This window comes from Nyctibius grandis, chromosome 9 (genome assembly GCF_013368605.1).
Source record: "Nyctibius grandis isolate bNycGra1 chromosome 9, bNycGra1.pri, whole genome shotgun sequence".
NCBI classification, from domain to species: domain Eukaryota; kingdom Metazoa; phylum Chordata; class Aves; order Nyctibiiformes; family Nyctibiidae; genus Nyctibius; species Nyctibius grandis.
In genome coordinates, this window is record NC_090666.1 from 11,036,074 (window position 1) to 11,057,945 (window position 21,872).

Here is a 21,872-nt window from a genome sequence, read left to right on the forward strand (position 1 = left end):
CAGGCCCGAAAATAAGTTTGAGGTATAGGCTGAAGTGTTCCAAGTGGTGAGGGGAAGAGATCCACAGATTCAAAAATGGTTAATTGAGTTGGGAGGGGTACACACCTTTTTTGCTTAGTGGCCAAAGCTAGCAGTGTCTAAAAAAGGCTTGATACTGAACAATATAAAAGGAATCCTCAATAAGAAATGGTATTCCAGAACTTGAACATAGCAGTGTGCATTGCTGTGTCAAGTACTTGCTTTATATCTGGGCTTGATAATGGACTAGTATGCTTCACAAAGCCTAGGCTGAACACAGATTATATAGAAAAACCCTCTTCCAAGGGATGAGTTTTCTTTGTTCTCTATATTTACACACACCACCTGAGTTTGAGAATAGGGTGCAAGAGGGCAGTAGTGAGGACATAAGTATCTTGTAGTTGGTACAGAATCATACCACATTAAAAACAAAAACCCCTTAACTCTGAGGGTATCCACTTTGTTTCTTCCTTGTTCTCAACTTTATATAAAAGGAAGGATATAAGGAGCTGATCTCATGTCTGTTTGCACATTCACATAGGTTGTGCAGAATGGCTTAGATTTTATGCCTGTTTGTGGAAGGCTCTTGCTCTAGAAGCTGATCTGAGGGCCCAAGTTGATGCCCTTGAAACCAGTGCTAAGGTCAGAATAGTAAGTAACTTGCACATCTCCCTGTTTAGGACTCAGTCCAGCTGAAAGATCTGTGGAAGAAAATCTGCCATCACAATAATGGGATGGAGTTTCAAGACCATCGCTACTGGCTGCGGACACATCCTAACTGCATTGTGGGAAAAGAGCTGGTCAACTGGCTCATCAGAAATGGGCACATAACCACAAGGTAACCCTGATGTTTTAGGACAGCAGGTATCTTCTGTCTCTGTGACAGGAGGTTGTGAGTTTTAGCTGATACAGGGTACCTTAGCCTGCAGAGAGAGACCCCTTTGCAAGAAGGTGAGAAAAAAAGAAAAATCAGATCACTTCTTTACTGCCTACCAAAGCAGGTAGGGTTCTAACTCTGTGTGGCACAAAACAACAGGGCACAGGGGGCTGTCTGGTTTGGGAGCTGGGGTGGGAGGCAGCTTATGGGACAAGTATCGCTCAAACAGTTGGGAGAACAGTGAGTGTATTACAAAGACTGTCCAAAAATGTTCACTGATATTCCAAAGGGCAAGTCTGCCCCTGGGATCAGAGACTGCTAATAGTGTTTGATAGCTAAATTTTTGGTGGGGCTGGCAGGCTCTTAACTTTCTAAGTGAGTGTAAAGAATCTGGTGTATTTAACTATGCGAGAGGGTGATAAAACTGAGATGGTTCTTAAGTGCAGAGCAACAGTCCTCACTCAGCAGAGACACTCAGCATCTATAACTTGAGCTAACAACACTGGAGGAGCACAAACAGTATGTCTTAATCGTCTGTTATACACCTCAGCTGAGTTTAGAGTACTGGCAGTCTCTTCATCTAGCTCCATACTTGAACCAGTACACTCTGCTGCCTCTCCACAATCATTTAAATATTATCTGGTTAAACATGGCAATGAAATACTGATGAGTCAGTGCGTAGCAAATGACTCTTTCCTTTTGTAGCATGCTCATACCATAAACCATGTACGTTTAGAACAAGACTTAGAAAACCATCTCTATTTTTGTACCTCCAGGGTCCAAGCCATTGCAATAGGACAAGCGTTGGTTGATGGACGCTGGCTAGAATGTGTCAGTCATCATGATCAGCTCTTCAGAGACGAGTATGCTCTTTACAGACCGTTGCAGGTAAAAGGAGTAGGAAAGCTATGGTTCTTCCTGGGTTTGGCTGCACATTAGAATCTTTTCTAATCCTGTTTTCAGCAGCTGTTGTATGTTTTCTATATCAGCTCTCCTATACAGAGAATTGAGGTCTAGGCCTTTTTCCTCAGTGGTTTAAAGCCTGAGGAAGCTGCATTTGCCCAGAAAGCTTTGGGGCTGTCCACTGTGGAGGATGAGTTGTTACACGTAGTGCTGCCTAAAGCGAAGGAAAGGGTCTCTACTCTAGGCCAATGCCTCTCATGGTGGACATCTTCCACAGAGGCTTTGGAATGGCACACTCTGTGCTTGTGGCAGCTGTGCCATCTTGTGCAGAATCTAGAATCTGTGTGCAATTACTGGTGACTGAGACACAATGGTGGTCTTCTGTTCCAAAATTCCTTCTTAAAAAAACTTCTGAAGAGTGGTTATTTTAGATATAGAGTATTGGATCTTCTTATATATTGTATTGGTAACCTTCTTCTGATCTCCAGTGATGGCAGTAATGAAGAATTCAGTACCTTAGCCACATGATGCAAGACTGGGAGGAGGTCTTTGTCATGACTCCCAAATAGGACTGGCTAGCTGAGGAGGAGGCAGGGAACCAGTGACCAGAGATGCTATCCTACTGTATTTCATTGCAGTCAAACTTGCTGAGGGGTAAGAGCAGTCACTGGCCTGAGTGATTTGATTGGTTTTTTTCAACTTGAACAAAATATCTCTGTAGCCTCTCTGGTACCTGAAAGCATTCAGTTGAGAGTCTTCCATGTTCTACATCTTCTCACAATAAAGAATGGCTCAGCTGTCCCATGGACCTCAGTCAGAAAGCTTGCAGCCTTTAGCATCTTGTCTTCCTCATGCATTTCAGCTCTTGGCCACAGTCACATGGTCTTCCATTGAGATCGCTCTAGGCTTCATCTGGCATCTCAGCTAGTTAACCGCACTATCTCAGTTTGCTAGTAAAAGTCTGCCCTTAACTAGCAAGTGGTTGTGGATCCCTGTTTGTAACTATTTCTAAGGGGCTTATGTTATTCAAGGTTTAAGGCCAATTCTTGTTCTCATCAGCTGAAAGCACTGTCTGATCTCATTTCTCCTGGACAAGAGTCAGGAGAAATAATGTTGTTGACTCAGCTGCTTGCTGCACTCACTGTAGCCAAACGAATGATAGTGAGAACTTCCTCTTGACATGACTGGAGGCATCAGGATGGCTGATTGAAATCACTTAGATGCTCTCCAGGTTCTCTGGCACTTTAGCCAGGCTTCGTTTTGGCACAGTAGCCCCAGCTAGAGCCTGACTCGTGAGTGAAACTCTTAGAGCTGCTTTGGTCAGTCACAGAATTGTTCCAGTAACTTAAAATCAGACTCCATGAAAAGCTGCATGTGCTGGTTTCTGGGTAAAGGATGCGGTTACCACCCACCTCAGCTGGCAATAAGGAGCATTCAGATCTGCTTAGCTGGATGTGGTGACTGAAGATGTGCAGTAGAATAAACTTGTCCTTTAGTGCCACTTAGTCACAACTTGTGGGGAGGAGTCAGAGACTAAGCATGTGGGAAGTGTAAAGAAATACTTGTTTCCTGTCCCAAACAGTTCCTATTTCATGCCAAGGCGGGTGGCTCAGCCCACTGAGAGTATCCTCTGGTTTTTAAAATGTCTGATCTCCATTTGTAGCAGGCTGCTTTCTAAGGCAGCTTAATATTTCAGCAGAGCTGCACTTTAACACCTTTTCTTCTTCCTTGTGTTCTAGAGCACAGAATTCTCCGAAACCCCATCTCCAGACAGTGACTCTGTGAACTCCGTAGAGGGGCACTCTGAGCCATCCTGGTTCAAAGACATAAAGTTTGATGATAGTGACACAGAGCAGATGGCTGATGAAGGAGAAGATAACTTAGCTAGTGAGTTTCACCTGAGTCTTGTTCTCACTCTGCCTTCTCCCCTGTTATCCCCACTCCTTCAGGACATAGTAGTTTAACCATGTCTTGCTTTCTCTGTGTGTGTGTGTGTGTCTGTGTGTGTGCATGGGGCTGTAAGGATCTAAGCAAACTATAACCTAGCTAGTCCTCCTGTTTCTTACGATGGATACAGTATTTTGTATTTAGTGGAACTGGTAAAGCTTCATACTTCTAATGGAGGAGAAGCATGTAAATTGCTACCTTCTGTTTCTCAGGCAGACTTGTGCTTGATTTGTGCCCTATAGTAATGCACTAAAGAATACCCAATATGTCAGCATGCACACATGAAGATAAGATTAGAACTATGAAAATGCTGTATTCCTGTAGTATTGCACACTGGTCTTTATGTATTAAAGACAATTTTTCTCCTCTCCGGTACCCTCATGATACCCATTTGAACCCTTCTCCTCCCTGTATCTTCCCCCTTACCCAACACTAAAAGACTCTGCCAGCCCTAGCAAGCGCACTTCAGTCAGCAGCTTCCAGTCCACAATGGACAGTGATTCAGCCGCCTCCATCAGCCTGAACGTGGAGCTGGACAACGTGAACTTCCATATCAAGAAGCACTCCAAGTACCCACATGTGCCCCCTCACCCTGCCGACCAAAAAGGTATGAGGTAGTCACTAGCTGGAGTTGCACATGATGGAGAGCTGGGCCCTAATAATACTGACCTATTTGGACAGTACTTTTGTAGCTGTCTTACAGAGGGGGAAATATGATATTTAGCTGGCACTTGCTTGCAGTTTTGATGTGCTCACCTCTGAGGAGGCTCAGTAGACCTGTTGAAATGCCTTCTCTGCAGAGTGTGTAACTTCCCCTGTGACTTTCTCTTTGCGGTTGAAGCAAAGTCTCCTGCCCATACATAACAGGGCAGATCCACATATACAGTTTCTGGTTAATTGGGGTGGAAAAGTAGTCTGTGCATGAACCAATTTGATATGTGTCTTTACAGTTTGAGATTAAACTGGAAAAGCAAGCAAGAAAAAAAACCCCAAACAACAAAAAACAAAATGAACTTGGAAGAGCTCTGTGCTGTCTTCTCATGGTACCTTCATAAGCTTACATTTGACAGAAGAATCTTACTCATGAGCAATAAGGCCTAACTTAATCCATATATGCAACATTTGTTCAAAAGAGAACATCCACTTAAGTGAAGTAGGAAGAAATCAAATACTCAGTGTCAAAGACTTCTTTTGAAAGTTTTTTATCCTAAATAAGTGCTAAATTGAAAGACTCTAACTATAAGCAAAATCCTTATGGAAAAAATAATGTGCCTGCCTGTTGACAATTATATTCTCTAAATTGGACAAGGGCTGACTGAAACCAGCGCTTGCCACCGGCTTGGGTCTAGTATATTCTAGTTGCTTTACATGCTGGGTAGCAATTGATATCTTTGCTCTGCTTCCTTACCTAAGGTTACATCAACTTTGCAGACTTCTATCTTTGGCTGCTTCTAAGGAGTTTCTTATTCTTAATTATTGTTTCACCCCACCCCTTCAGTATTTCCAAGTTTAAAAGATGATCCAGTGTTAAATAATTTGGACTCCTTCTAATGAATTAATCCTTCTGTAAAGCCCAATGGAATCAGAATGAAGACTTACCTTGTGCTTGCATACAGATTGCATTTTCTAAAACTGTAAAATGGTCCCTGAAGAGAGTGAGGGAGGAGAACTGGTCACAGCTGACTTTCAAAGTATGTTAGACATGGGAGAGAGAGTGAGGCAAATTAGAGGGGGCATTTGTCAGTGCCTATTGTAGTCACCTTTTCTTACTTGCTAAAAATATGTCTAGAAGAAGGGAAATCTAACTGCTTATTTTTTCCCCCCAGAGAGAGGAGCAGAGCAGGTTTGAAATTTGAGTTGATGTCAGATGACTCAACAGTAGGGATGGGTTGTCAGCACTACTGGCAGCAGCTTGTTATTGATTCCTTTCAACTTTTTTTCCAGCTCGTGTCCTAATCAAATGAAAAGCTAATGCATCTGTAGGGAAGGAAAGGTGTGGAGAGGGAGAATATATCAATTAATTCCTTTTAGGAAGGAGGGATGCTGGATTAAGTGAGCTTGAAACAGGTCCAGGTGTGCTGCAGTATCCTATGAATTTACAGCTGTAGCAGGTTTATCTTTATCAGTGTGTGTTGGCAATAAAGCAGGCAGTAGTCAGTTTGGCTCTGGCCGGTGTTAAAGGACTTGTAGAGTGGTAGTCTTGGTTTCGGGCACATCTCAGTCTTTATCTCCTTATACAAAAAGCAGTATATGATGAAGGGGAAACGTAAGAGAGCCTACCTCTCTCAGAAACTGTTGACCAAATCAAGGGTTCTCATAGCCAGAACTGAAGCTCTTCTGAGAAAGATTTTGGTGATGAAGAACTCGGAGAAGACCAGAAGAAAAGGCAAGTGGTGAGGGGACTGAAAGGAGAAAGGCTTCTGCCTTTGCAATGTATATTTTGGCAGCACTCTGCTATCTTTGGTGAATCTCTGCTGACTGGTGTTTGTTATCTGTTCCTGAAATGTGTGGTCTCTTAACCAGGTTGTTCTGTAGGAGTGTGTTTTGTAGTAGAAAACTGGGAACAATTCCTTTTAAAAGAAGGGATTTCCCTTGAGGGGAAAGTATCCGTAATATGCCCAGAACTGGGATAGGGTGGAGGTGTGAGTCATTAGAACACACTGTGGAGAGGTAGGCATTATCCTGCAGTTTTCTTGAAAAATCTATCTTCTCTGCAAATACAGAGGGCTTACTGTACATCTCTTTTTGGTTTCCTGGCATGAGAGTCTCTAGAGGAAAGACCTAACCAGGGAGCAACAAGTTAAAATGAATGACAACATCTTGAATAGCAAGAAACACTTCTTGGCAATAGGGAGACTGAAATTTTGTAGATACTTAGATCTTTGTTATTCAAGGCCTTCAGAAATTAGGTGGGACAAAACCATACAGTGCATACTGCAGTGCCTAGAGTAGTGAAATGGATGACTTCTAAAACTTTGTTCTGGAAATACTAAAGTCGGAGTGCAAAGACTTTCACCTTGTGTTCCTGAGGTATCCTAGCTATATTCAACAAAAGATGCCATCCACGATGTTACAGAGTATCACAATGATTAAACAGCCAAGACTACATAGTTAAGCTTCTATGTAAAATGGGATGTGGTTATTTTAAGAGCAGGGTACGGTAGTCAATCAGTGATGTGGTGTGTTTGCTGCGGTCAGGGGTCAGTAACTTTCCTGTGACCGTTACGGGCATGTGGATTCAGCTTGATTTCATTGGAATTGTCTTTCGTCCTTAGACTGGATGACAGTGACTTAATTTTCTTTGAAATAATGAAGTAAAACTGAAGATCACACCCACCTTTTGAGGCTAGTAACTCAATTTCCTCACAACTGTGTAAATTACAGTCATTGGGGGAGGACTGACAGGACAAAACATCAGTGCTAGAAGCACAGGTCAGCTTTGATCTAAGCGGTTAGTGGGTTTCTTCAAATGATTAAGGGATATGCAATTTCCATCAGTCACAGAGGTCAGCTGCTTTGAAGCAACAGCCTATGATATACCAGCTGTGTTTTGGAACAGAGTGGTTTGTATATAGTCCGAGTCTAATGGCAGGACTTCTTGTGATGTTACAGGCTGACTAATGTCTGGTGTGTTTCTATGAAATTCTAGTGACTCCAAGTTAGCTGGCTTGTAGTATCTTACAAGTGAGTATAATGATTCATTTATAGTATCATCTGCCTAAAGACAATGGTACTTTATAGTGTGTATCAAAATGGGAAACAAAGTAAGACTACTTTGTTCATTTAAATTGGGGGAAGAGATTAAGTGGCTTATTTTAAATGTGGATTTTAGTTGCTATTTTTAAAGCCATACAGTTGTCAATATGGGAAACTTTATTTTCTAAACGTCCTTGCAGCCAGATATCCTTGATCCTGGTAGCAGGTATTTTGGGTAGTTAGTTTTTGATGCCTGCATCTAGTTAGGAAAGAGAAGAGGATCTGGGTAACCATAACACAGTTTCTTATCACCATTGCTTGCCAAGGCTTAGTGTGCCATTGCCAGGAGCCCTTTTGGTGCATCATCTTTTGAAAAGGTGCACCTCCGTTTTCAGTGGCTATCTGTGGATGTATGCATCCTTGTTTGTGTATCTAGAGGAAAAGCTGTAGTTGCTGCCCAGTCTGTTTTGATGTTTAACCAGAGTAATCTGTAAGGTATATAAAATCTGTACGCGCTGGTTTCCATTGGAGACCTGTGAATTTCTGTGTGCATTGTGGTATTTGCTTCCAGTGATGCCCTTGAATATCAGACCTAGGAATTTGTATGTTCTGGCGTGGGGTTTTTTGGTTCTTTTTTTTTTTCTTGTTTTGGTGAAGCTGTTCAGGGGAGCTTGCAAGATCATCTCTTGATAGCTATCTGCTTGCAGACAAGGCTACAAAATATGCTACAGGAACCTCCTCCCCTCCACCAACATTTGATGGAGCGTGAATGCATGTAGGGATGATGTGAGGTAAGAAATGTGCATGTTAGTCACTCTCATGATCTCAAACTCACACCTATGAGTGTGTTATCTGTTCAGTCTAGGAAAAGGTATGGTATCTTACCTTGTCAGGAACTTCCCCTGGGGCACAACTGGAAGCAAAGTTGTAGGAGATGAAGCTGTATTGAATACAGCTTCAATACAGAGAAGCGTTCCTAGTTTGGAGGTGCCACCTGTGTCTTTGTCCAAAGCAGAACTAAGGTTGGGTTTCAGCTGGGGTTAATTCCTGCCTTGGCCATGCCAGTCAGGGATATGTGTCAGGCCTAATTTGAGTGCATCCACAGTAAGAGCTGCTGCCCTGAGGCTGTTGCAAGGTGGAGAGGGATGGAGGTGCTAGTATACATGTTCATGTGTAGGTACAGCGTGACATGACTTTCTCTAGGTAGTCTGTGGGGCTGTGGGTGTATGAATGCTGAGGGTGAGCCAGCTTTTATCAAGCAGTAGGTTGCTTGTAATGCTAAATTCTTCATCTAAGTAAGAGATGAAAGGAATCTGCAAATAACCATCAAGCTGCGAGGGAGGCTTACAACTTCTCTTGAGTACATTGATCGTATATTGAGTATCTGTTTGCAAACTGGACAACTGCAGACAAGCTCAGATTTTTAAACTGTTAGCACGTAAGGGGTCTCTTGAGTGCTGCTGTTCAGAGACTTGTGATTGCTTGTGTCCTGTCAACTTTCTGTTGCTTTCTGTTGGTGTCTGAAAGCTGCCTGGCTTTGCGTTCTGTTTGTGGCAGTAGGTCTGGACCATTCTCAGGAAAGGTGATAAAGGGTTAGCTTCGGACTTCGGATCATCATGCTGTGTAAGCAGTTGGGCTATTGCTCTTGTTTTCTCACTGTACAAACCCTTTTTGTAGAAGCAAGGAACCAACTAAAGGCACAACAAGCTAATGGCCTCCAGAGAAAACAAGCTTTTTGTAGCCAGCTAGCCTGCATGAAAGATCAAGATCTAGCAAGCTAAACAAGTGTAGTAGATGGAGTGGAGCTTCATTCTATTTCCCTTATGTAAAATGATATATAATTCTTGCTTTCCTTTGTTGCTGGGAGTTCAACTCTGTCGGCATGGATTCCTCAAAACACTTTAAAGTGTTTTAGACTTCAGACTTCTAGCTCTTGAAAGACAGGGTGTCTTTTGTTTCCTTCACTGTGTAAGAAACATCTTATGGCTGATCTCTCCCTCAGTCTGAGATACTTCATTGGAGTGTAAGAGCAAAATGGCTTCTGAAGCTGCATTTTTAGACCAGCGTGAGGAGACCCTTCCATGTCTGGACATTCCCATGGTGTCTGCTTGCAGCTTAACACATTTGTATTCAGATCTAGAAAAGCGTGGTGTGGGTCAATTGGAAAAGCAAACTCTTAACTCCTAGTTCAGTCTTTGTTCGTGTCTACTTTGTTTTGTTTCTTCACAGTAATGAGTACTATTTTCCTGTCGTCTTAGAACTTTGATAGAACAAGAATGAGAGGATATTCTTGTCTTGACCACTCATCAAGCTGTTGCTAAATTGGTGACTAAACACTTAGATGAGTAATGCTGCTTCTTCTGGTGTGGGTGTGTACATTGTAATTATATGGGCGCACCAGTGTAACCTGTCATTTTTTTTGTCTCCGCCTATCTCCCTCTTCTCTCTTCTTTCAGAGTACTTGAATCCTGAAAACGGAGGGCAGCAGATGTTCTCTATAAGTGATGCTTTTATTAAAGGTAAGGAGAAACTTCAAATGTTGCTGTTGTGCAGTTTTAATATAATGATGAAAACTCCTTTAATACTCCTTTAATAGGGCATTGACTCTTTAGAAATATTTACTTGACAGTAAATCTCAGCTTATTTGTGGCAAAACTGATATATAAACTATACTATAACTTTTTTGAATGCACTTTCAAGCTTAAATTTCTTTCGCTTCTCAGATTTCTTCATTCAAGAGCACTCAAAGAAAAGCTTTTATTAAAAAAGAAGTGTAAGTGGCAAGTCTGTTCACAGCTTCCCCACCCACAAACTTATGTAACAGGCACCGATTTTAACTTTCTGTGCAAGCAAATGAAGATGTGATATGATTAATTACACTGCTTCTACATAGTAGCTTAAAGCTTCATCTCTTAAATCTTTCTGGGCTTCCTGTCGTCGTGACCGCCTCTACTGCTTCTGAAATGAAAGGCCATTAGATGCAGTTGTTGGTTTTAAAACACATATGCCTTCCAATATCGTGGCCAGGTGCACTTGTGGGCTTTTTTTCTCCCAGTTAATGCTATTGATTTTGGTGAGCTTGTAAGAGGAGGAAATGAGGAAGAAACCCCAATGTCTGTGCAGACAGAAAAATAGAGTCTTTGATTAAACTGATACTTAGTTTTTAACTGAGCTTTAGCAAGAGAAAGGAAAGTGGAAAAACCAATGTAACTTCTGTTAATGTTCTACACAGCTAATTTTGGGTATGGAACATATGGAAGAAGTTAATTGTTGTTTTTAAAGAGTCTTACCCCTGCCCCCAATGGTCCTGCTCAGATTACTGTTTTATGAGGATTTTGCAGTCGTATCATGCATTCTGAGGAGTTTTAAGCTTTAACTCTGGAGGCTTACGTACTTGCTGATGAAAATCTATACACTACTAGCATACATGACTTATAATATAGTCAGCCATTATGAGAATGGAGAACTTTATAACTTTACTATAGTATCATAATACCTGTGTGGGAAATAACCTAGCAACTCTTTCAAAGTGGAGAAAACTGTGCTGGAATAACCTCTAATCTTGGTACTGCGAAACAGAGAACAGTTCTAAGGAGTTACTACACAACATAGTGATTGAAAGCAGCAGGCCCTCTCCAAGTGAGGACTGTCTTATACCATTGAAACATGCTTTCTGTTTCCAAACCCAGAAATGGCTATAGTTCATGCTGACCTTAGGATTTAAAAAATTGTATTCAGCGGATACAGCCTTCATTGGCATCGGAGCGGAGAGATACCTGTGTATATGATGGTTAGATGAATGGAGGTGAGAAGATCTTTTGAATAGCTTGTGCCACTTTCTTGACAGAAGATCCTTGAGAATTCTGTAGTATTAAATACTGTGACACAGACTAGCTGAACCAGCCTGCTGGCAGCTCCTTCTGCACCTGAGCAGAAATGAGGTGGTGTGTGGGATCAGTGCTGCAAGTCACATAAAGGTTCAAAAGTCTGGCATATGAATTGGTAGCATAGCATTTCCTTAAAATACATTTGGGAGATGCGCTAAAGAAGGCCTTTACCAAGATATTTTTGATACTTGTGCTGCAGCCTGAATGAAATAACTAGATCTTTTAATGCCACTTATATGTAGATGTCTTCAAAGCAGCATCTTTTTGTGTATCAAAGTAGTGCCTTTGACCAATGTTCCAAGTCTAAAAGGCATTATGATTATATATTATGAATATACATGATATTTGGAATCTGCTGCTTATTTATAGGCAAAACTGGGATGTAAGATTTTTTTCCTTGTCTTAACAAACTTGGTAACAATTCAATTCTAGAAGAGAAAACAGTCTGCTCTACACTGGCAGTACACGAATTTTAGTAGCTCACTTTTCCTTTGTACACTCTCCACTGTTATACTCAATACTGTTTGCTGCATCATGTTACCATGACATCTAGCTCAAACTCAGTATTTTAAGAGGCTTAGACTTATGTCTTAATAAATTCTTTCCTTTTTAAAGTAGTCTTTCAGAAAGACACAGGCATTCAACTGTGACCTTATATTAACAAGGTTTGTTTGTCTCTTGCAGAGTCATTATTCAACAGGAGGGTGGAGGAGAAGTCCAAAGAACTCTTTTTCACACCCCTAGGCTGGCACCACAGCAATCTGGATCTCCTGAGAGAAGAGAATGGGGAGAAACAAGCCATGGAAAGGCTGCTGTAAGAAACATAGAAAAAGGAATTTGCCTATCTTGAGTAGCAATTCCTGAAGCCCCTCTATTCCACCAGCTTTCAGTGGGACTTGGTCTACAGTGGACAATACAAGGAACAAATATGCATTAAGAAAACTGCATTTTTACAGTATATTTTGATTGCTTTTTCCCCTGTGATTTTTATATATTGAAGTACAGGACCAGAGTTGACTGTAGAACATTCTAGGCAGCTGTTCCTTCAGAGGACTTCCGGCACTGTAAATGTTAAGAAATTTACTTCTGAAATGTGACTTCAAACTAATCACTGCTCTGTATTTTGCTCATGAGAAATGTTTGTTTTGCCTTTTTTACAGCTCTGCTAATCACAACCACATGATGGCACTGCTTCAGCAGCTTCTGTACAATGAGTCCCTGTCACTGTCCTGGAGGGATATCATTGTACCTGTGGTCTGCCAGGTAGTTCAAACTGTACGGCCTGATGTCAAGAACAGAGATGATGACATGGATATCCGCCAGTTTGTCCACATCAAAAAAGTACGTTTCAAACAGTGGATGTAGGGAAACAAAAGGATGCAGCTCCTGGCAGCACCCCTTGTTTGAAGAGAAGAGTCCCCTTACCACTTCCCCCAGCATGTTCAGTGGTGTAATTGGCCAACATGGCCTTTGGATAAGGTAGGGTTCTAGAAAAAGTTGCACAGAAGGAACTTTGCATCCTGTGAAAGGTGCTTTAATGCCCTGGAGCTGACCTCTTTTTTCAGGCTGTAGGCTGCAGAAGGTAGCAAACAGCAATACTTCTGTAATGACTTGCTTCCTTTTTTGGTTTCTGCTGGGATTGGAGATGTGCTGAATGTGGGATACGTAGCTTGCAGGACTCTGTAGCAATCTGTTACCCTGTAACTACCCATTATGGAGGATTAAACTCTTCCTATGCCAAGTACAATGACTTTCTTCAAGAGGAAAACTTAATTGTTATAGGATGGTGCATCCAGTTCTGCTAGATGACCCAGTGCTGACATTGTCGAACTGTAAGACTGGAGTTGTGGCATGCAGAGTTTCTTCTGAGAGGCTGATGTGAAACTAACATCCAAGGAGCTGGTGTGACTGAGGATAAAAGGCTTGGGCTTATTTTTCTTTGGCAAAATTCACCTCAGGAGGCCTCTTTAGTTTGGAAGCCATGTAAGATATGAGGAGACCCTTATGGTCCTGGTGGTAGCTCTGTGGCATTTCTTCAGGCAGCATCAGTTATTGCTGCTTCTTCTGAAACTCTGGTTCAAAGAGCAGATGGTCAGAGGTGAAAGCTCTTTGTAGCTGTCTGCTGTTTTCACATGCTGATAACAGAGATGTCCTCTGAAACATGTTATTCAGAAACCTGTTTCATTTTGTTTATTACACCTGTGATTGGTTGTGACCGTAGGCACACTGGGCAAGTGTTTGATGTGTTCAAATAGTAGGTAGAGGATTGTTTGGTTTTTCTCTTCCCCCCCTGCCCCCCCCCTTTCCTTTCCTTACAACTTGTTTGTTGTTAGTGGAAGTGGCATGTGCAAAGGTATATGTTCCCCATGGCCTATAGAAGTTAGGTTCCCATATTATCATCCAGAGTGTACCCGATTTAACAAATACGCATGTGTTGGGAGGGGCGTAGAGATCCTGGAACTTAGTACTTGTTTTCACGTTGTCCTCAGTTGGCAGGCTTTAAAGGAAAAGAGTTATGTGTCTAGCATGACTGTATCTGATCTTTCATCTTATAATTGAGAGTGTAGCTGAAGCGTGCACATCAGCTACAATAGGTATTCTGTGTATTAGGTTTACTGCATTAGAAGTTATGGGAGTGTATGACAGTTCTAAAAATGTTCTTTGTTTTATTAGATCCCTGGTGGAAAGAAATTTGACTCCATGGTGGTGAATGGATTTGTTTGCACTAAGAATGTTGCACACAAAAAGGTAATGCAGGCTTGATTAATCAAGTGCTGGCTGTAGTGCATGCTGAGGAAACAAGTGTGCTGTGACTTCCTTTTTGTGTTGTGAAGCTTTTCTCACCGCTCAGGAGGTTTACGATCCTTCTTAAGTTTGAGACGCTAAACAAGAATGGCTTTTAAAGCATTTCCTTTCCAAGCTGTTTTCTTTTAGCCCAGAGATTCTAGGGAGAGGAGATTTCCTCATGCATGCGTAGAAGAACATTCTTTCTACCCCTTCCACCCCAGAAGGCATCTAATAATTACCCCAAGTTTTAGCCAGAAAAAGGCATTTGTGGTTCTGACTTATGACGATATAGTAAAGTGAGCCTTTAAATAAGACAGGAGGGCAAGAGAGAAGTGATCTGGATGGAGGCTTTGAAGTGTATCAAGACTGCGGGGTTCTTGGGGGTGATTGTTGAAACCTCTAGCATTACACTCTTACTGGACAGTAGCTGTGAAATTCCAACAACTGGATATAACATCTTCATAAGAAGGAAGGAATGTGTAGTTGGGTCTGCGGGGCAGGGGAGATAGCTGAGACACTTTTTTGGGGAAAAAAACCTCACCAATCATGAGAAGTCTGTCTTTTTTTTTTCTTGTGCACTTTTTTCGTTCCGGGGGTGTTTGTATTTTTGTTTTAACTATTTTTGTGTCTTTCTTAGATGAACTCTTGCTTAAAAAATCCCAAAATTCTTCTGCTGAAGTGCTCAATTGAGTACCTTTATCGAGAAGAAACAAAGTTTACCTGCATAGACCCTATAGTACTTCAGGTGAGAGCATGCTTTTGTTCCTGGTTAAAATTGCCTGAGGTGTAGTGATTCAAACGAAATTATGATCAGTGCACATCTGATTTTTTAATTTTTTTTCAGTGTGTAAGATGGAGTTGAGTGAGTGGGATTGCATAGGAAAGAGAAAAATTTCCTCTTTTGGCAGCTAGCTAAGAAAACTGTTGCAGTAAATACAGTGCAAACTTGTAGTCTTCTGCTGAGAGCTTTTGTCATCAAGTTACATGTACTGAGAGTGATCGTATGATCCTCACAATTAAATGCAGTGTTTTAGAAACATGTTGTTTTTAATGATATGCTGTGTAAGGAACGTATGGTTCAGAATGTCAGAGCTAGATATGGTTTAGGTGTGCGAAGAAATATTAGAAAAGTTAGGGTAGGTGAGGGTTAGGTTGCACCCATGTTATTTCTTGTCAGCCTTAAAAAAAATGGGACAACAACCAATCTAATGAAGTGATGAACTACAAAATGTCACTTTCTGTGAGCAGGGAGGTACCTTAAGTATGAAAACACTAAAAAAGATAGACCTTTTCTTTAACAAACTGCATTCCTGTCTGAGAATCAGTCTTCAGGTGCTTGCCAGGATACTTGTAACAAGTGTATTTGGTGCCCTAGTGAGCTTAGGCCATGTTTGTTTCTGTATTTTTCTATTTCCTTAGCATGCATTTAAGACCAGTTCTGTTTGGTGATTAATAGACAGGATTACAGGTATGAAAGCTTTAGCAATAAAACTTGTCTCTGCCTAGTAAATTGGTTTTCTAGTAAAAGCTTAAACTGAGACCTGTCCTTTATCTGCATGGGGTAGAAGTATCTACTATACTTCTAAATATTGGTCTCGATGATTATTTCAGTGCCTGCTTCAGAACATTACCATAACTATTTGTGTCTCTGCATTAAAGTCCTATGCGACAGAAAATACTGCAGAAATACTAGTTCAATTGAAAAGGTTAGCTTCTAGCAAAAGCTTTATCTTTGCCACACTAACATGAATGTTTGTTCTGAGGAGCTGGCAAACTGCTTTTGTGGTATCTTTCTCTTGCACAGAACTCTTAAAACCTGACTGGTGTGAGCCACAATAACACAACTGAGAACACCTAGCTTGGGAAGCTGTATCTTCCCTCTAGCAGTGTAAGCCTTTAGTTCTGATGGAGTTGCAGCCCTGCTTTCTCTTTTTATGGATGGTAATAAAAGTGTGGAGGTGATACGTGAGATGAAGCCAGAAGGTGGCCATGATTAAAAGAGCAGTGTTGCAGTGCACAGCATTTGGGAGCCCACTCCAGAAGCACTGTCCCCAAGTACAAATTTAGGGACTGAGGCTCTGTACGGTCTTGTAGAGGCATAGAGCACTGGCATACTCTTCATGAATGGAAGTGTCTTTGGGTGTCAGCACTCAACGTTAGCATGTATCCGAAGGTGGAGAACATAATATTGCCAACAGCTTTAGTTTAGGATGCTTTAATTACAGCACCTTTCGAACATAAAGCCTTTTTCCATACAAGGATGTAAGGTGTGTATATATATATATATATATATATGTATACATATATGTTTGGATTCTGATGCAGGTCTCTTACTTCAGACCTTCATTGGACTATATCCTCATGTGCAATTAGTGCATATAACAGATTACTGATAAACTGGGTGTTGTGCTGTGAGGTTGGGGAAATGCACAATGGGCAACTGATGGTGCTTTCTAGAGAGCTGCTTTCCCTGTGTTATAGGAAAGGTCAGTATATAAATGAGAGAGAAAATAATATTAAGCATTTAAGTGTTTTTTTCAGATGACTTTGCAGTAGTTAACTGCCATACTTTGTTCCTGTCTACAGGAAAGAGAGTTCTTGAAGAACTACGTACAGCGGATAGTTGATGTCAGGCCTAATTTGGTCCTTGTTGAGAAGACTGTGTCCCGAATTGCCCAGGACATGCTTTTAGAACATGGTATCTCTCTGGTCATCAATGTCAAGCCGGTGAGCATTTCCTATCAGAGTCAGACTGGGCCTTGTGGTGGACCTCTGTAATTTCTCCTTGTAGCAAGCTCCCTGGAGAAAGCAAAGAGTTGTTTTGTTTTCTCCTGTAATCAAACCTGGGCTTTTTTTGTTAATGGTACTTCTCTTCCAAGAAGGCAAGACAGGCAAACCTAGAGAGTAACTTTTCCTCAGCTCTTCACAGCTACTCTGCTGTGTCCTTGCTTGGTAGGTCCTTGAACCCTGGCTTGGTTCTAGTTAACTCTGACTCTTATTTGTAGCAAACCCTGCATGTGTCCTCAGTGATCCCCAGAGAGCCTCCCTGTCCCTGTGAAGCAGTCAAACAGAGAGTGGCTGTGGGAGCTGGCTGAGCTCCTGATAGCCATCACTATGCTGCCTGTACTGTACCTCCTGGAACTTTTTTCACTTGAACAGATCCAGATATCTCCAAGGAAAGGCACAGTCTTACCTCTCACCAGAAATATTCACCCAACTGCTTTTCTAAGGTTCTCGTATATTGTGGGTGTGTGTTTATGTGACTGGGTTTAACCCAGAGTTTGCATCTAACTGAGAGGTTTCCTGGATCACGCTGGCATTTTTTTGTTTTGTTTTTTTAAAAGCATGCTAAGGATGCTAGTGTCCTCTTTGCACTGCAGATTCTTACTGTTCTTTCCATTTTTACAGCAAGTGTTAGACCGGGTAAGTCGAATGACCCAGGGAGACTTAGTGATGTCAATGGATCAACTGTTGACCAAACCACGTTTGGGAACCTGTCATAAATTTTATATGCAGGTTTTTCAGTTGCCAAATGGTGAGTAAAACTTGATGTGCCTTAGCTTGTGTGTGTGAAAGGATAAATGCTTTGCTCTTCTTAACTAGACCTGAATTGTTTGGTGCCTTGTGTGATCAAATATTGTCCTTCCTACTCATTTTTCTTTACTTCTGTTACATCTTGGAACTCCAGTGCACTGGCTGTGGGCACAAAAGCATGATCTTACTAAGATGAGGCACACTAGATTTTCATTAGGCTGGCTTCTTCCTTCCAAACTGTTTTTTCTCTTCCCACCATCCTGGAGTTTGTCTAGTCCAACTTCCTGTTCAAAACAGGAAGGATTAATTTCAATGCAGGATCAGATTTCTCAGGGCTTTGTCAGCCAACTGTTGAAAATATTCCAGAATGGAGATATCATAGCCTGTCTGGGCACCTGTTCAGTTGCTTAACCATCCTCAGCATAAAGAATTTTTGTACATAGAAACAGAGAATCATAGAACAGACCAGGTTGGAAGGGACCTCGAAAGATCATCTGGTCCAACCTTAACATATCCAATCAAAATTTGCCTTGTTGCTATTTAGGCACACTGCCCCTTGTCCAGTCATTGTGCACCTTTGAGAAATCAAGTTCCTTTTTCTGTGTAACTCCCTTTAGGCAGTGGAAGTCTGCAAAGGAAGAAGGAAGAAATGCTACTTGACAGGTTACTGACGGTGCTGGCACACATAAATGCTGTTGATGCAAATCTCTGTGGAGATGCAGTCTTTGCATCTCTCCCCCTTCCACTTCCCAATGCCCGCTTTCAGCCTTTAAATTGCACTCAAATCTTGTAGACTTTTGACTTATAAGGATGAACAAATGTGCCTGGGAGGATAGTGGTTCTTTTGTTTCACTGCTGCAGAGTCTACAGTGATCTTAAAATACACTGTTTAAGCTAATGTGTTCCATGTGGCCTTCACATGGACTTCATGATGACTAGTTTTACAAAACAGGAGATGTTTTATGGCAAATGCTTGTTTTGCTTGCAAAAATAAGTTATTTCAGTACAGTGATGTGAATTTCTGCAGCTGGATTGTGCTACCAATGTTACTTGCTCTTAGTCTCTGTTACGGTCTCTTCAGTGTGTGAGATGCCTAAGAGCAGGTTAACTGTAGTTGTCATCCTAACTCCTATGTTTTGGTTTTTTTTCTTCTAGATCAGACAAAAACCCTGATGTTCTTTGAAGGGTGTCCCCAGCACCTGGGTTGCACTATCAAGTTGTGTGGTGCTGCAGAGTATGAACTGGCCCGTGTGAAGGAGATCTTGATCTTCATGGTCTGTGTGGCTTATCATTCCCAGCTGGAAATCTCTTTCCTTATGGATGAGTTTGCCATGCCCCCCACTCTGACCAAAAACACCTCCTTTCACTCCCTTATTGAGGAGCCAGGAGATGAAAACGAACAACAGAATCTCTTCAATGGCGAGGATTTCAGCACAGCAGTCAGAGACATTGAACTATCCTCTGAAAAGCTGCCTGTAATCTCTGAGTCAGTGTCCTCTGATGAGATCAGCTTGCTTGAACAAAGAAGTTTACTTGAGAGAGGTGACCAAGAAAATAGTCAACTGGAAATGACATCCTCAAAACTGCAAGAGCACCACAAAGTGGAGTCACCATTTCCAGTGTTCAACTCTGTACCCCCTGCAATACCTGAAACATCCCTGCTGCCCCTCCATGGCATGGACCAGCACTTGGTCACTCTGGATAGTCAGACACTAGAGCCTCTTCAACAGGCAGATGATCTGCAGGAGTCCAAGAGTCAGATGAGAGTCTTCAGAGACCCTCTCCAGGATGATACTGGTTTATATGTCACAGAAGAGGTAACTTCTTCTGAGGATCGTCTCAAGACTTACTCTGCAGCATTTAAGCAGGAGTTGAAAGATGTCATTCTCTGTATTTCTCCTGTAATGATGTTCCGTGAACCATTTCTTTTGACTGAAAAAGGCATGAGGTGCCCTGCACGGGAATACTTCCCTGAGCAAGTTTATTGGTCTCCCCTCCTCAATAAGGAATATAAGGAGTTGGAGAGCAGAAGGAAGAGACAATTATTGCGGGATCTTTCCGGACTACAAGGGATGAATGGGAGTGTCCAAGCCAAGGCTATCCAAATCTTACCTTCTCATGAGTTGGTTAATACTAGAATAGCAGAACATCTAGGTGATAGCCAGAGCTTAGCCAGAATGCTGGCTGACTATCGGGCCAGAGGAGGGAGGATACTACAGAAAAGCACAGATCCATTTGCCCAAAGTAAGGATGTGTCTACTGTCCCTACTGGAAAAACTGGATGCAGAATTGAAGAGGATGAGAAGGGACTGGCTCAGAGTGAATCCTCATGGTCTCATAAGGTAAGAGTCAAAGCTATGTTACTGAAAAACTAGGTTACATCAGTTTCTCCTGGTACTACATATCAAATGTATTATTAGGTCTCATATTAAATGGTAAACCAGAGTTGGTTGGGTTTTTTTGGGGTTCTTTTTGGGTGTTTGTGTTGTTTTTTTTTTTTTTTTTGACTGGGTCAAAACTGCATTTTAGACTGCAGTGCTCTGGGCAGTTAAACAAGTCCATGTAACAAGGGACTATGTGGATATAAGAAAGCAGAACAAGAGACTGACTGCAAAATTTCCCTGAGAAGTGAAGAGGTTGTGAGACTCTACTTTCTAAGAAATGCACAAAGTTAGCCAAGAATCAGCATATTACATTGCCTGTACAGCTCAGCTGTACATGACTGATTTCTGAAAATGAGTATATGAAGGGGGAGCAAGCTTAAAGAAGTTGTTTCTGAAACTGAGATTTCTTGCTGCTTATATTGGTGATGTCTGAAAGTGAAATATTTTAATCTTCAGAGGGCTTAATGTCATGGAAACAGCAGTAAGCTATAATTACATTGAAGTATTTGATTGTTTGTAAAAGTTTGGGAGATCTGAAGAAATGTGAGAATCTTATAATGGAGAGAGGGGTATCTTCCTTGAACCTTCAAGGCAAGGCAGTATGTGCTTGTAATCAAAATATTTCAAGTTTTGGGAAACTGCCATGAAAGCCACTAACTTGTACCTGAGGAAAAGGATCTTGGGACTTTCTTGAACTGGAAGCTGTTCAGGAAAAAAGTCTATGAACAAGAGTAGCAGAACTGATCTCTGGAAATAGCCAAACATTTTGGTCCCTGAGCCAATCAGCCCCCAAGTTCATGAGCAGAAGCCACTTTTTAGTTGATGCTTAAATGTAAATCTTTGTAGCTTCACAGGCCATAATCTTACAAACTGTAAGACTAGCCCTTGCTCTGGATCAGACTGGTTGATGCTGTTTTAAATTTATTCAGTGATAAAAGAAAAGTATTCGGTAACTTCATAGTTCTGTAGCATGTGGAAGGGGAAACAGCTCTGTTCCAGCAGCAGTGTGGTAAATCTCTTCACAGAGGACAGAAAGTTGGAAGTCTTTCTATAGCCTGAATGAGTAATTGAGGTATAATATATTGGCAGAGTTTTGACTCCAAGGTGTCCTGAACTATACAGTGCTTTGGAGACTCTGGATGTTTGTTTTGGCGATTTTGTTGTTTTCTGTTTCCCGTAGCTTCCTTTCCACAGAAACACATGTGTGTGCATTGGTTTCATTATGCATATTAGTTAGTGCTGTTCTAAAAATGGCAGTTAGTAATTAAACATGGTACAAGTCTACCTGAAGCTCAGAGTTGATAATGCAAGATTAATCTATACAAAAGGAGCAAGCAGAGATTCATCTGTAAATAAAAATACTAGAATAGAATTTTGTCATTGGGAGTTGTGTGTGGATGGAGGTGTCTGTAACCAGTAAATGAGTTATTTTCTCTCTACCAGGTGGATTGCCTGAGTCCAGTAAACCATCAGAGGCTCTGTGTTCTCTTCAGTAGCTCTTCTGCTCAGTCCAGCAATGCTCCAAGTGCCTGTGTTAGCCCATGGTATGAAAACTACTCCTCTACAGCTTGTATAGTTGCTATCTTTTTTGCTAAGTCAAGGTCAGTGCTTGCCTCATAGTGGTATTTCTTTGAGGACTCCTTGGTAGGTTGTGCCCATCCTGTAACAGGAACTGTTGCCAAAAGAATTTTGTCTTGCCTGGTCAGGTGGATCCAGAGCAGTATCCCGTAGCCTTTGTAATCCCCGAGGCATGAACGAGAAAGCCCAGCCTAAACCAGAATGCTTTAGTTGGTCCTTTCACTGCAGAGTAATGTATGTATGGGGAGGGCACTGCATGCA

The 21,872-nt window shown here is 41.6% G+C and overlaps 1 protein-coding gene across 10 annotated transcripts in view; it reads left to right on the forward strand.

Annotated features, from left to right (window-relative positions):
• Nucleotides 1-21,872, forward strand: part of PIKFYVE (phosphoinositide kinase, FYVE-type zinc finger containing) — a 69,809-nt gene that overhangs the window by 24,406 nt on the left and 23,531 nt on the right. For 8 of the 10 annotated variants that reach the window (XM_068407305.1, XM_068407306.1, XM_068407312.1 and 5 more), the window contains 13 exons: nucleotides 699-856; nucleotides 1,672-1,783; nucleotides 3,538-3,685; nucleotides 4,185-4,352; nucleotides 9,898-9,960; nucleotides 12,013-12,142; nucleotides 12,489-12,669; nucleotides 14,002-14,076; nucleotides 14,753-14,860; nucleotides 16,702-16,842; nucleotides 17,524-17,650; nucleotides 18,805-19,991; nucleotides 21,477-21,577. In XM_068407305.1, coding sequence (XP_068263406.1) covers nucleotides 699-856; nucleotides 1,672-1,783; nucleotides 3,538-3,685; nucleotides 4,185-4,352; nucleotides 9,898-9,960; nucleotides 12,013-12,142; nucleotides 12,489-12,669; nucleotides 14,002-14,076; nucleotides 14,753-14,860; nucleotides 16,702-16,842; nucleotides 17,524-17,650; nucleotides 18,805-19,991; nucleotides 21,477-21,577 — 2,699 coding nt within the window. The remainder of the gene's footprint in view (nucleotides 1-698; nucleotides 857-1,671; nucleotides 1,784-3,537; nucleotides 3,686-4,184; nucleotides 4,353-9,897; nucleotides 9,961-12,012; nucleotides 12,143-12,488; nucleotides 12,670-14,001; nucleotides 14,077-14,752; nucleotides 14,861-16,701; nucleotides 16,843-17,523; nucleotides 17,651-18,804; nucleotides 19,992-21,476; nucleotides 21,578-21,872) is intronic. The other 2 variants (XM_068407309.1, XM_068407310.1) reach the window with 1 other exon arrangement.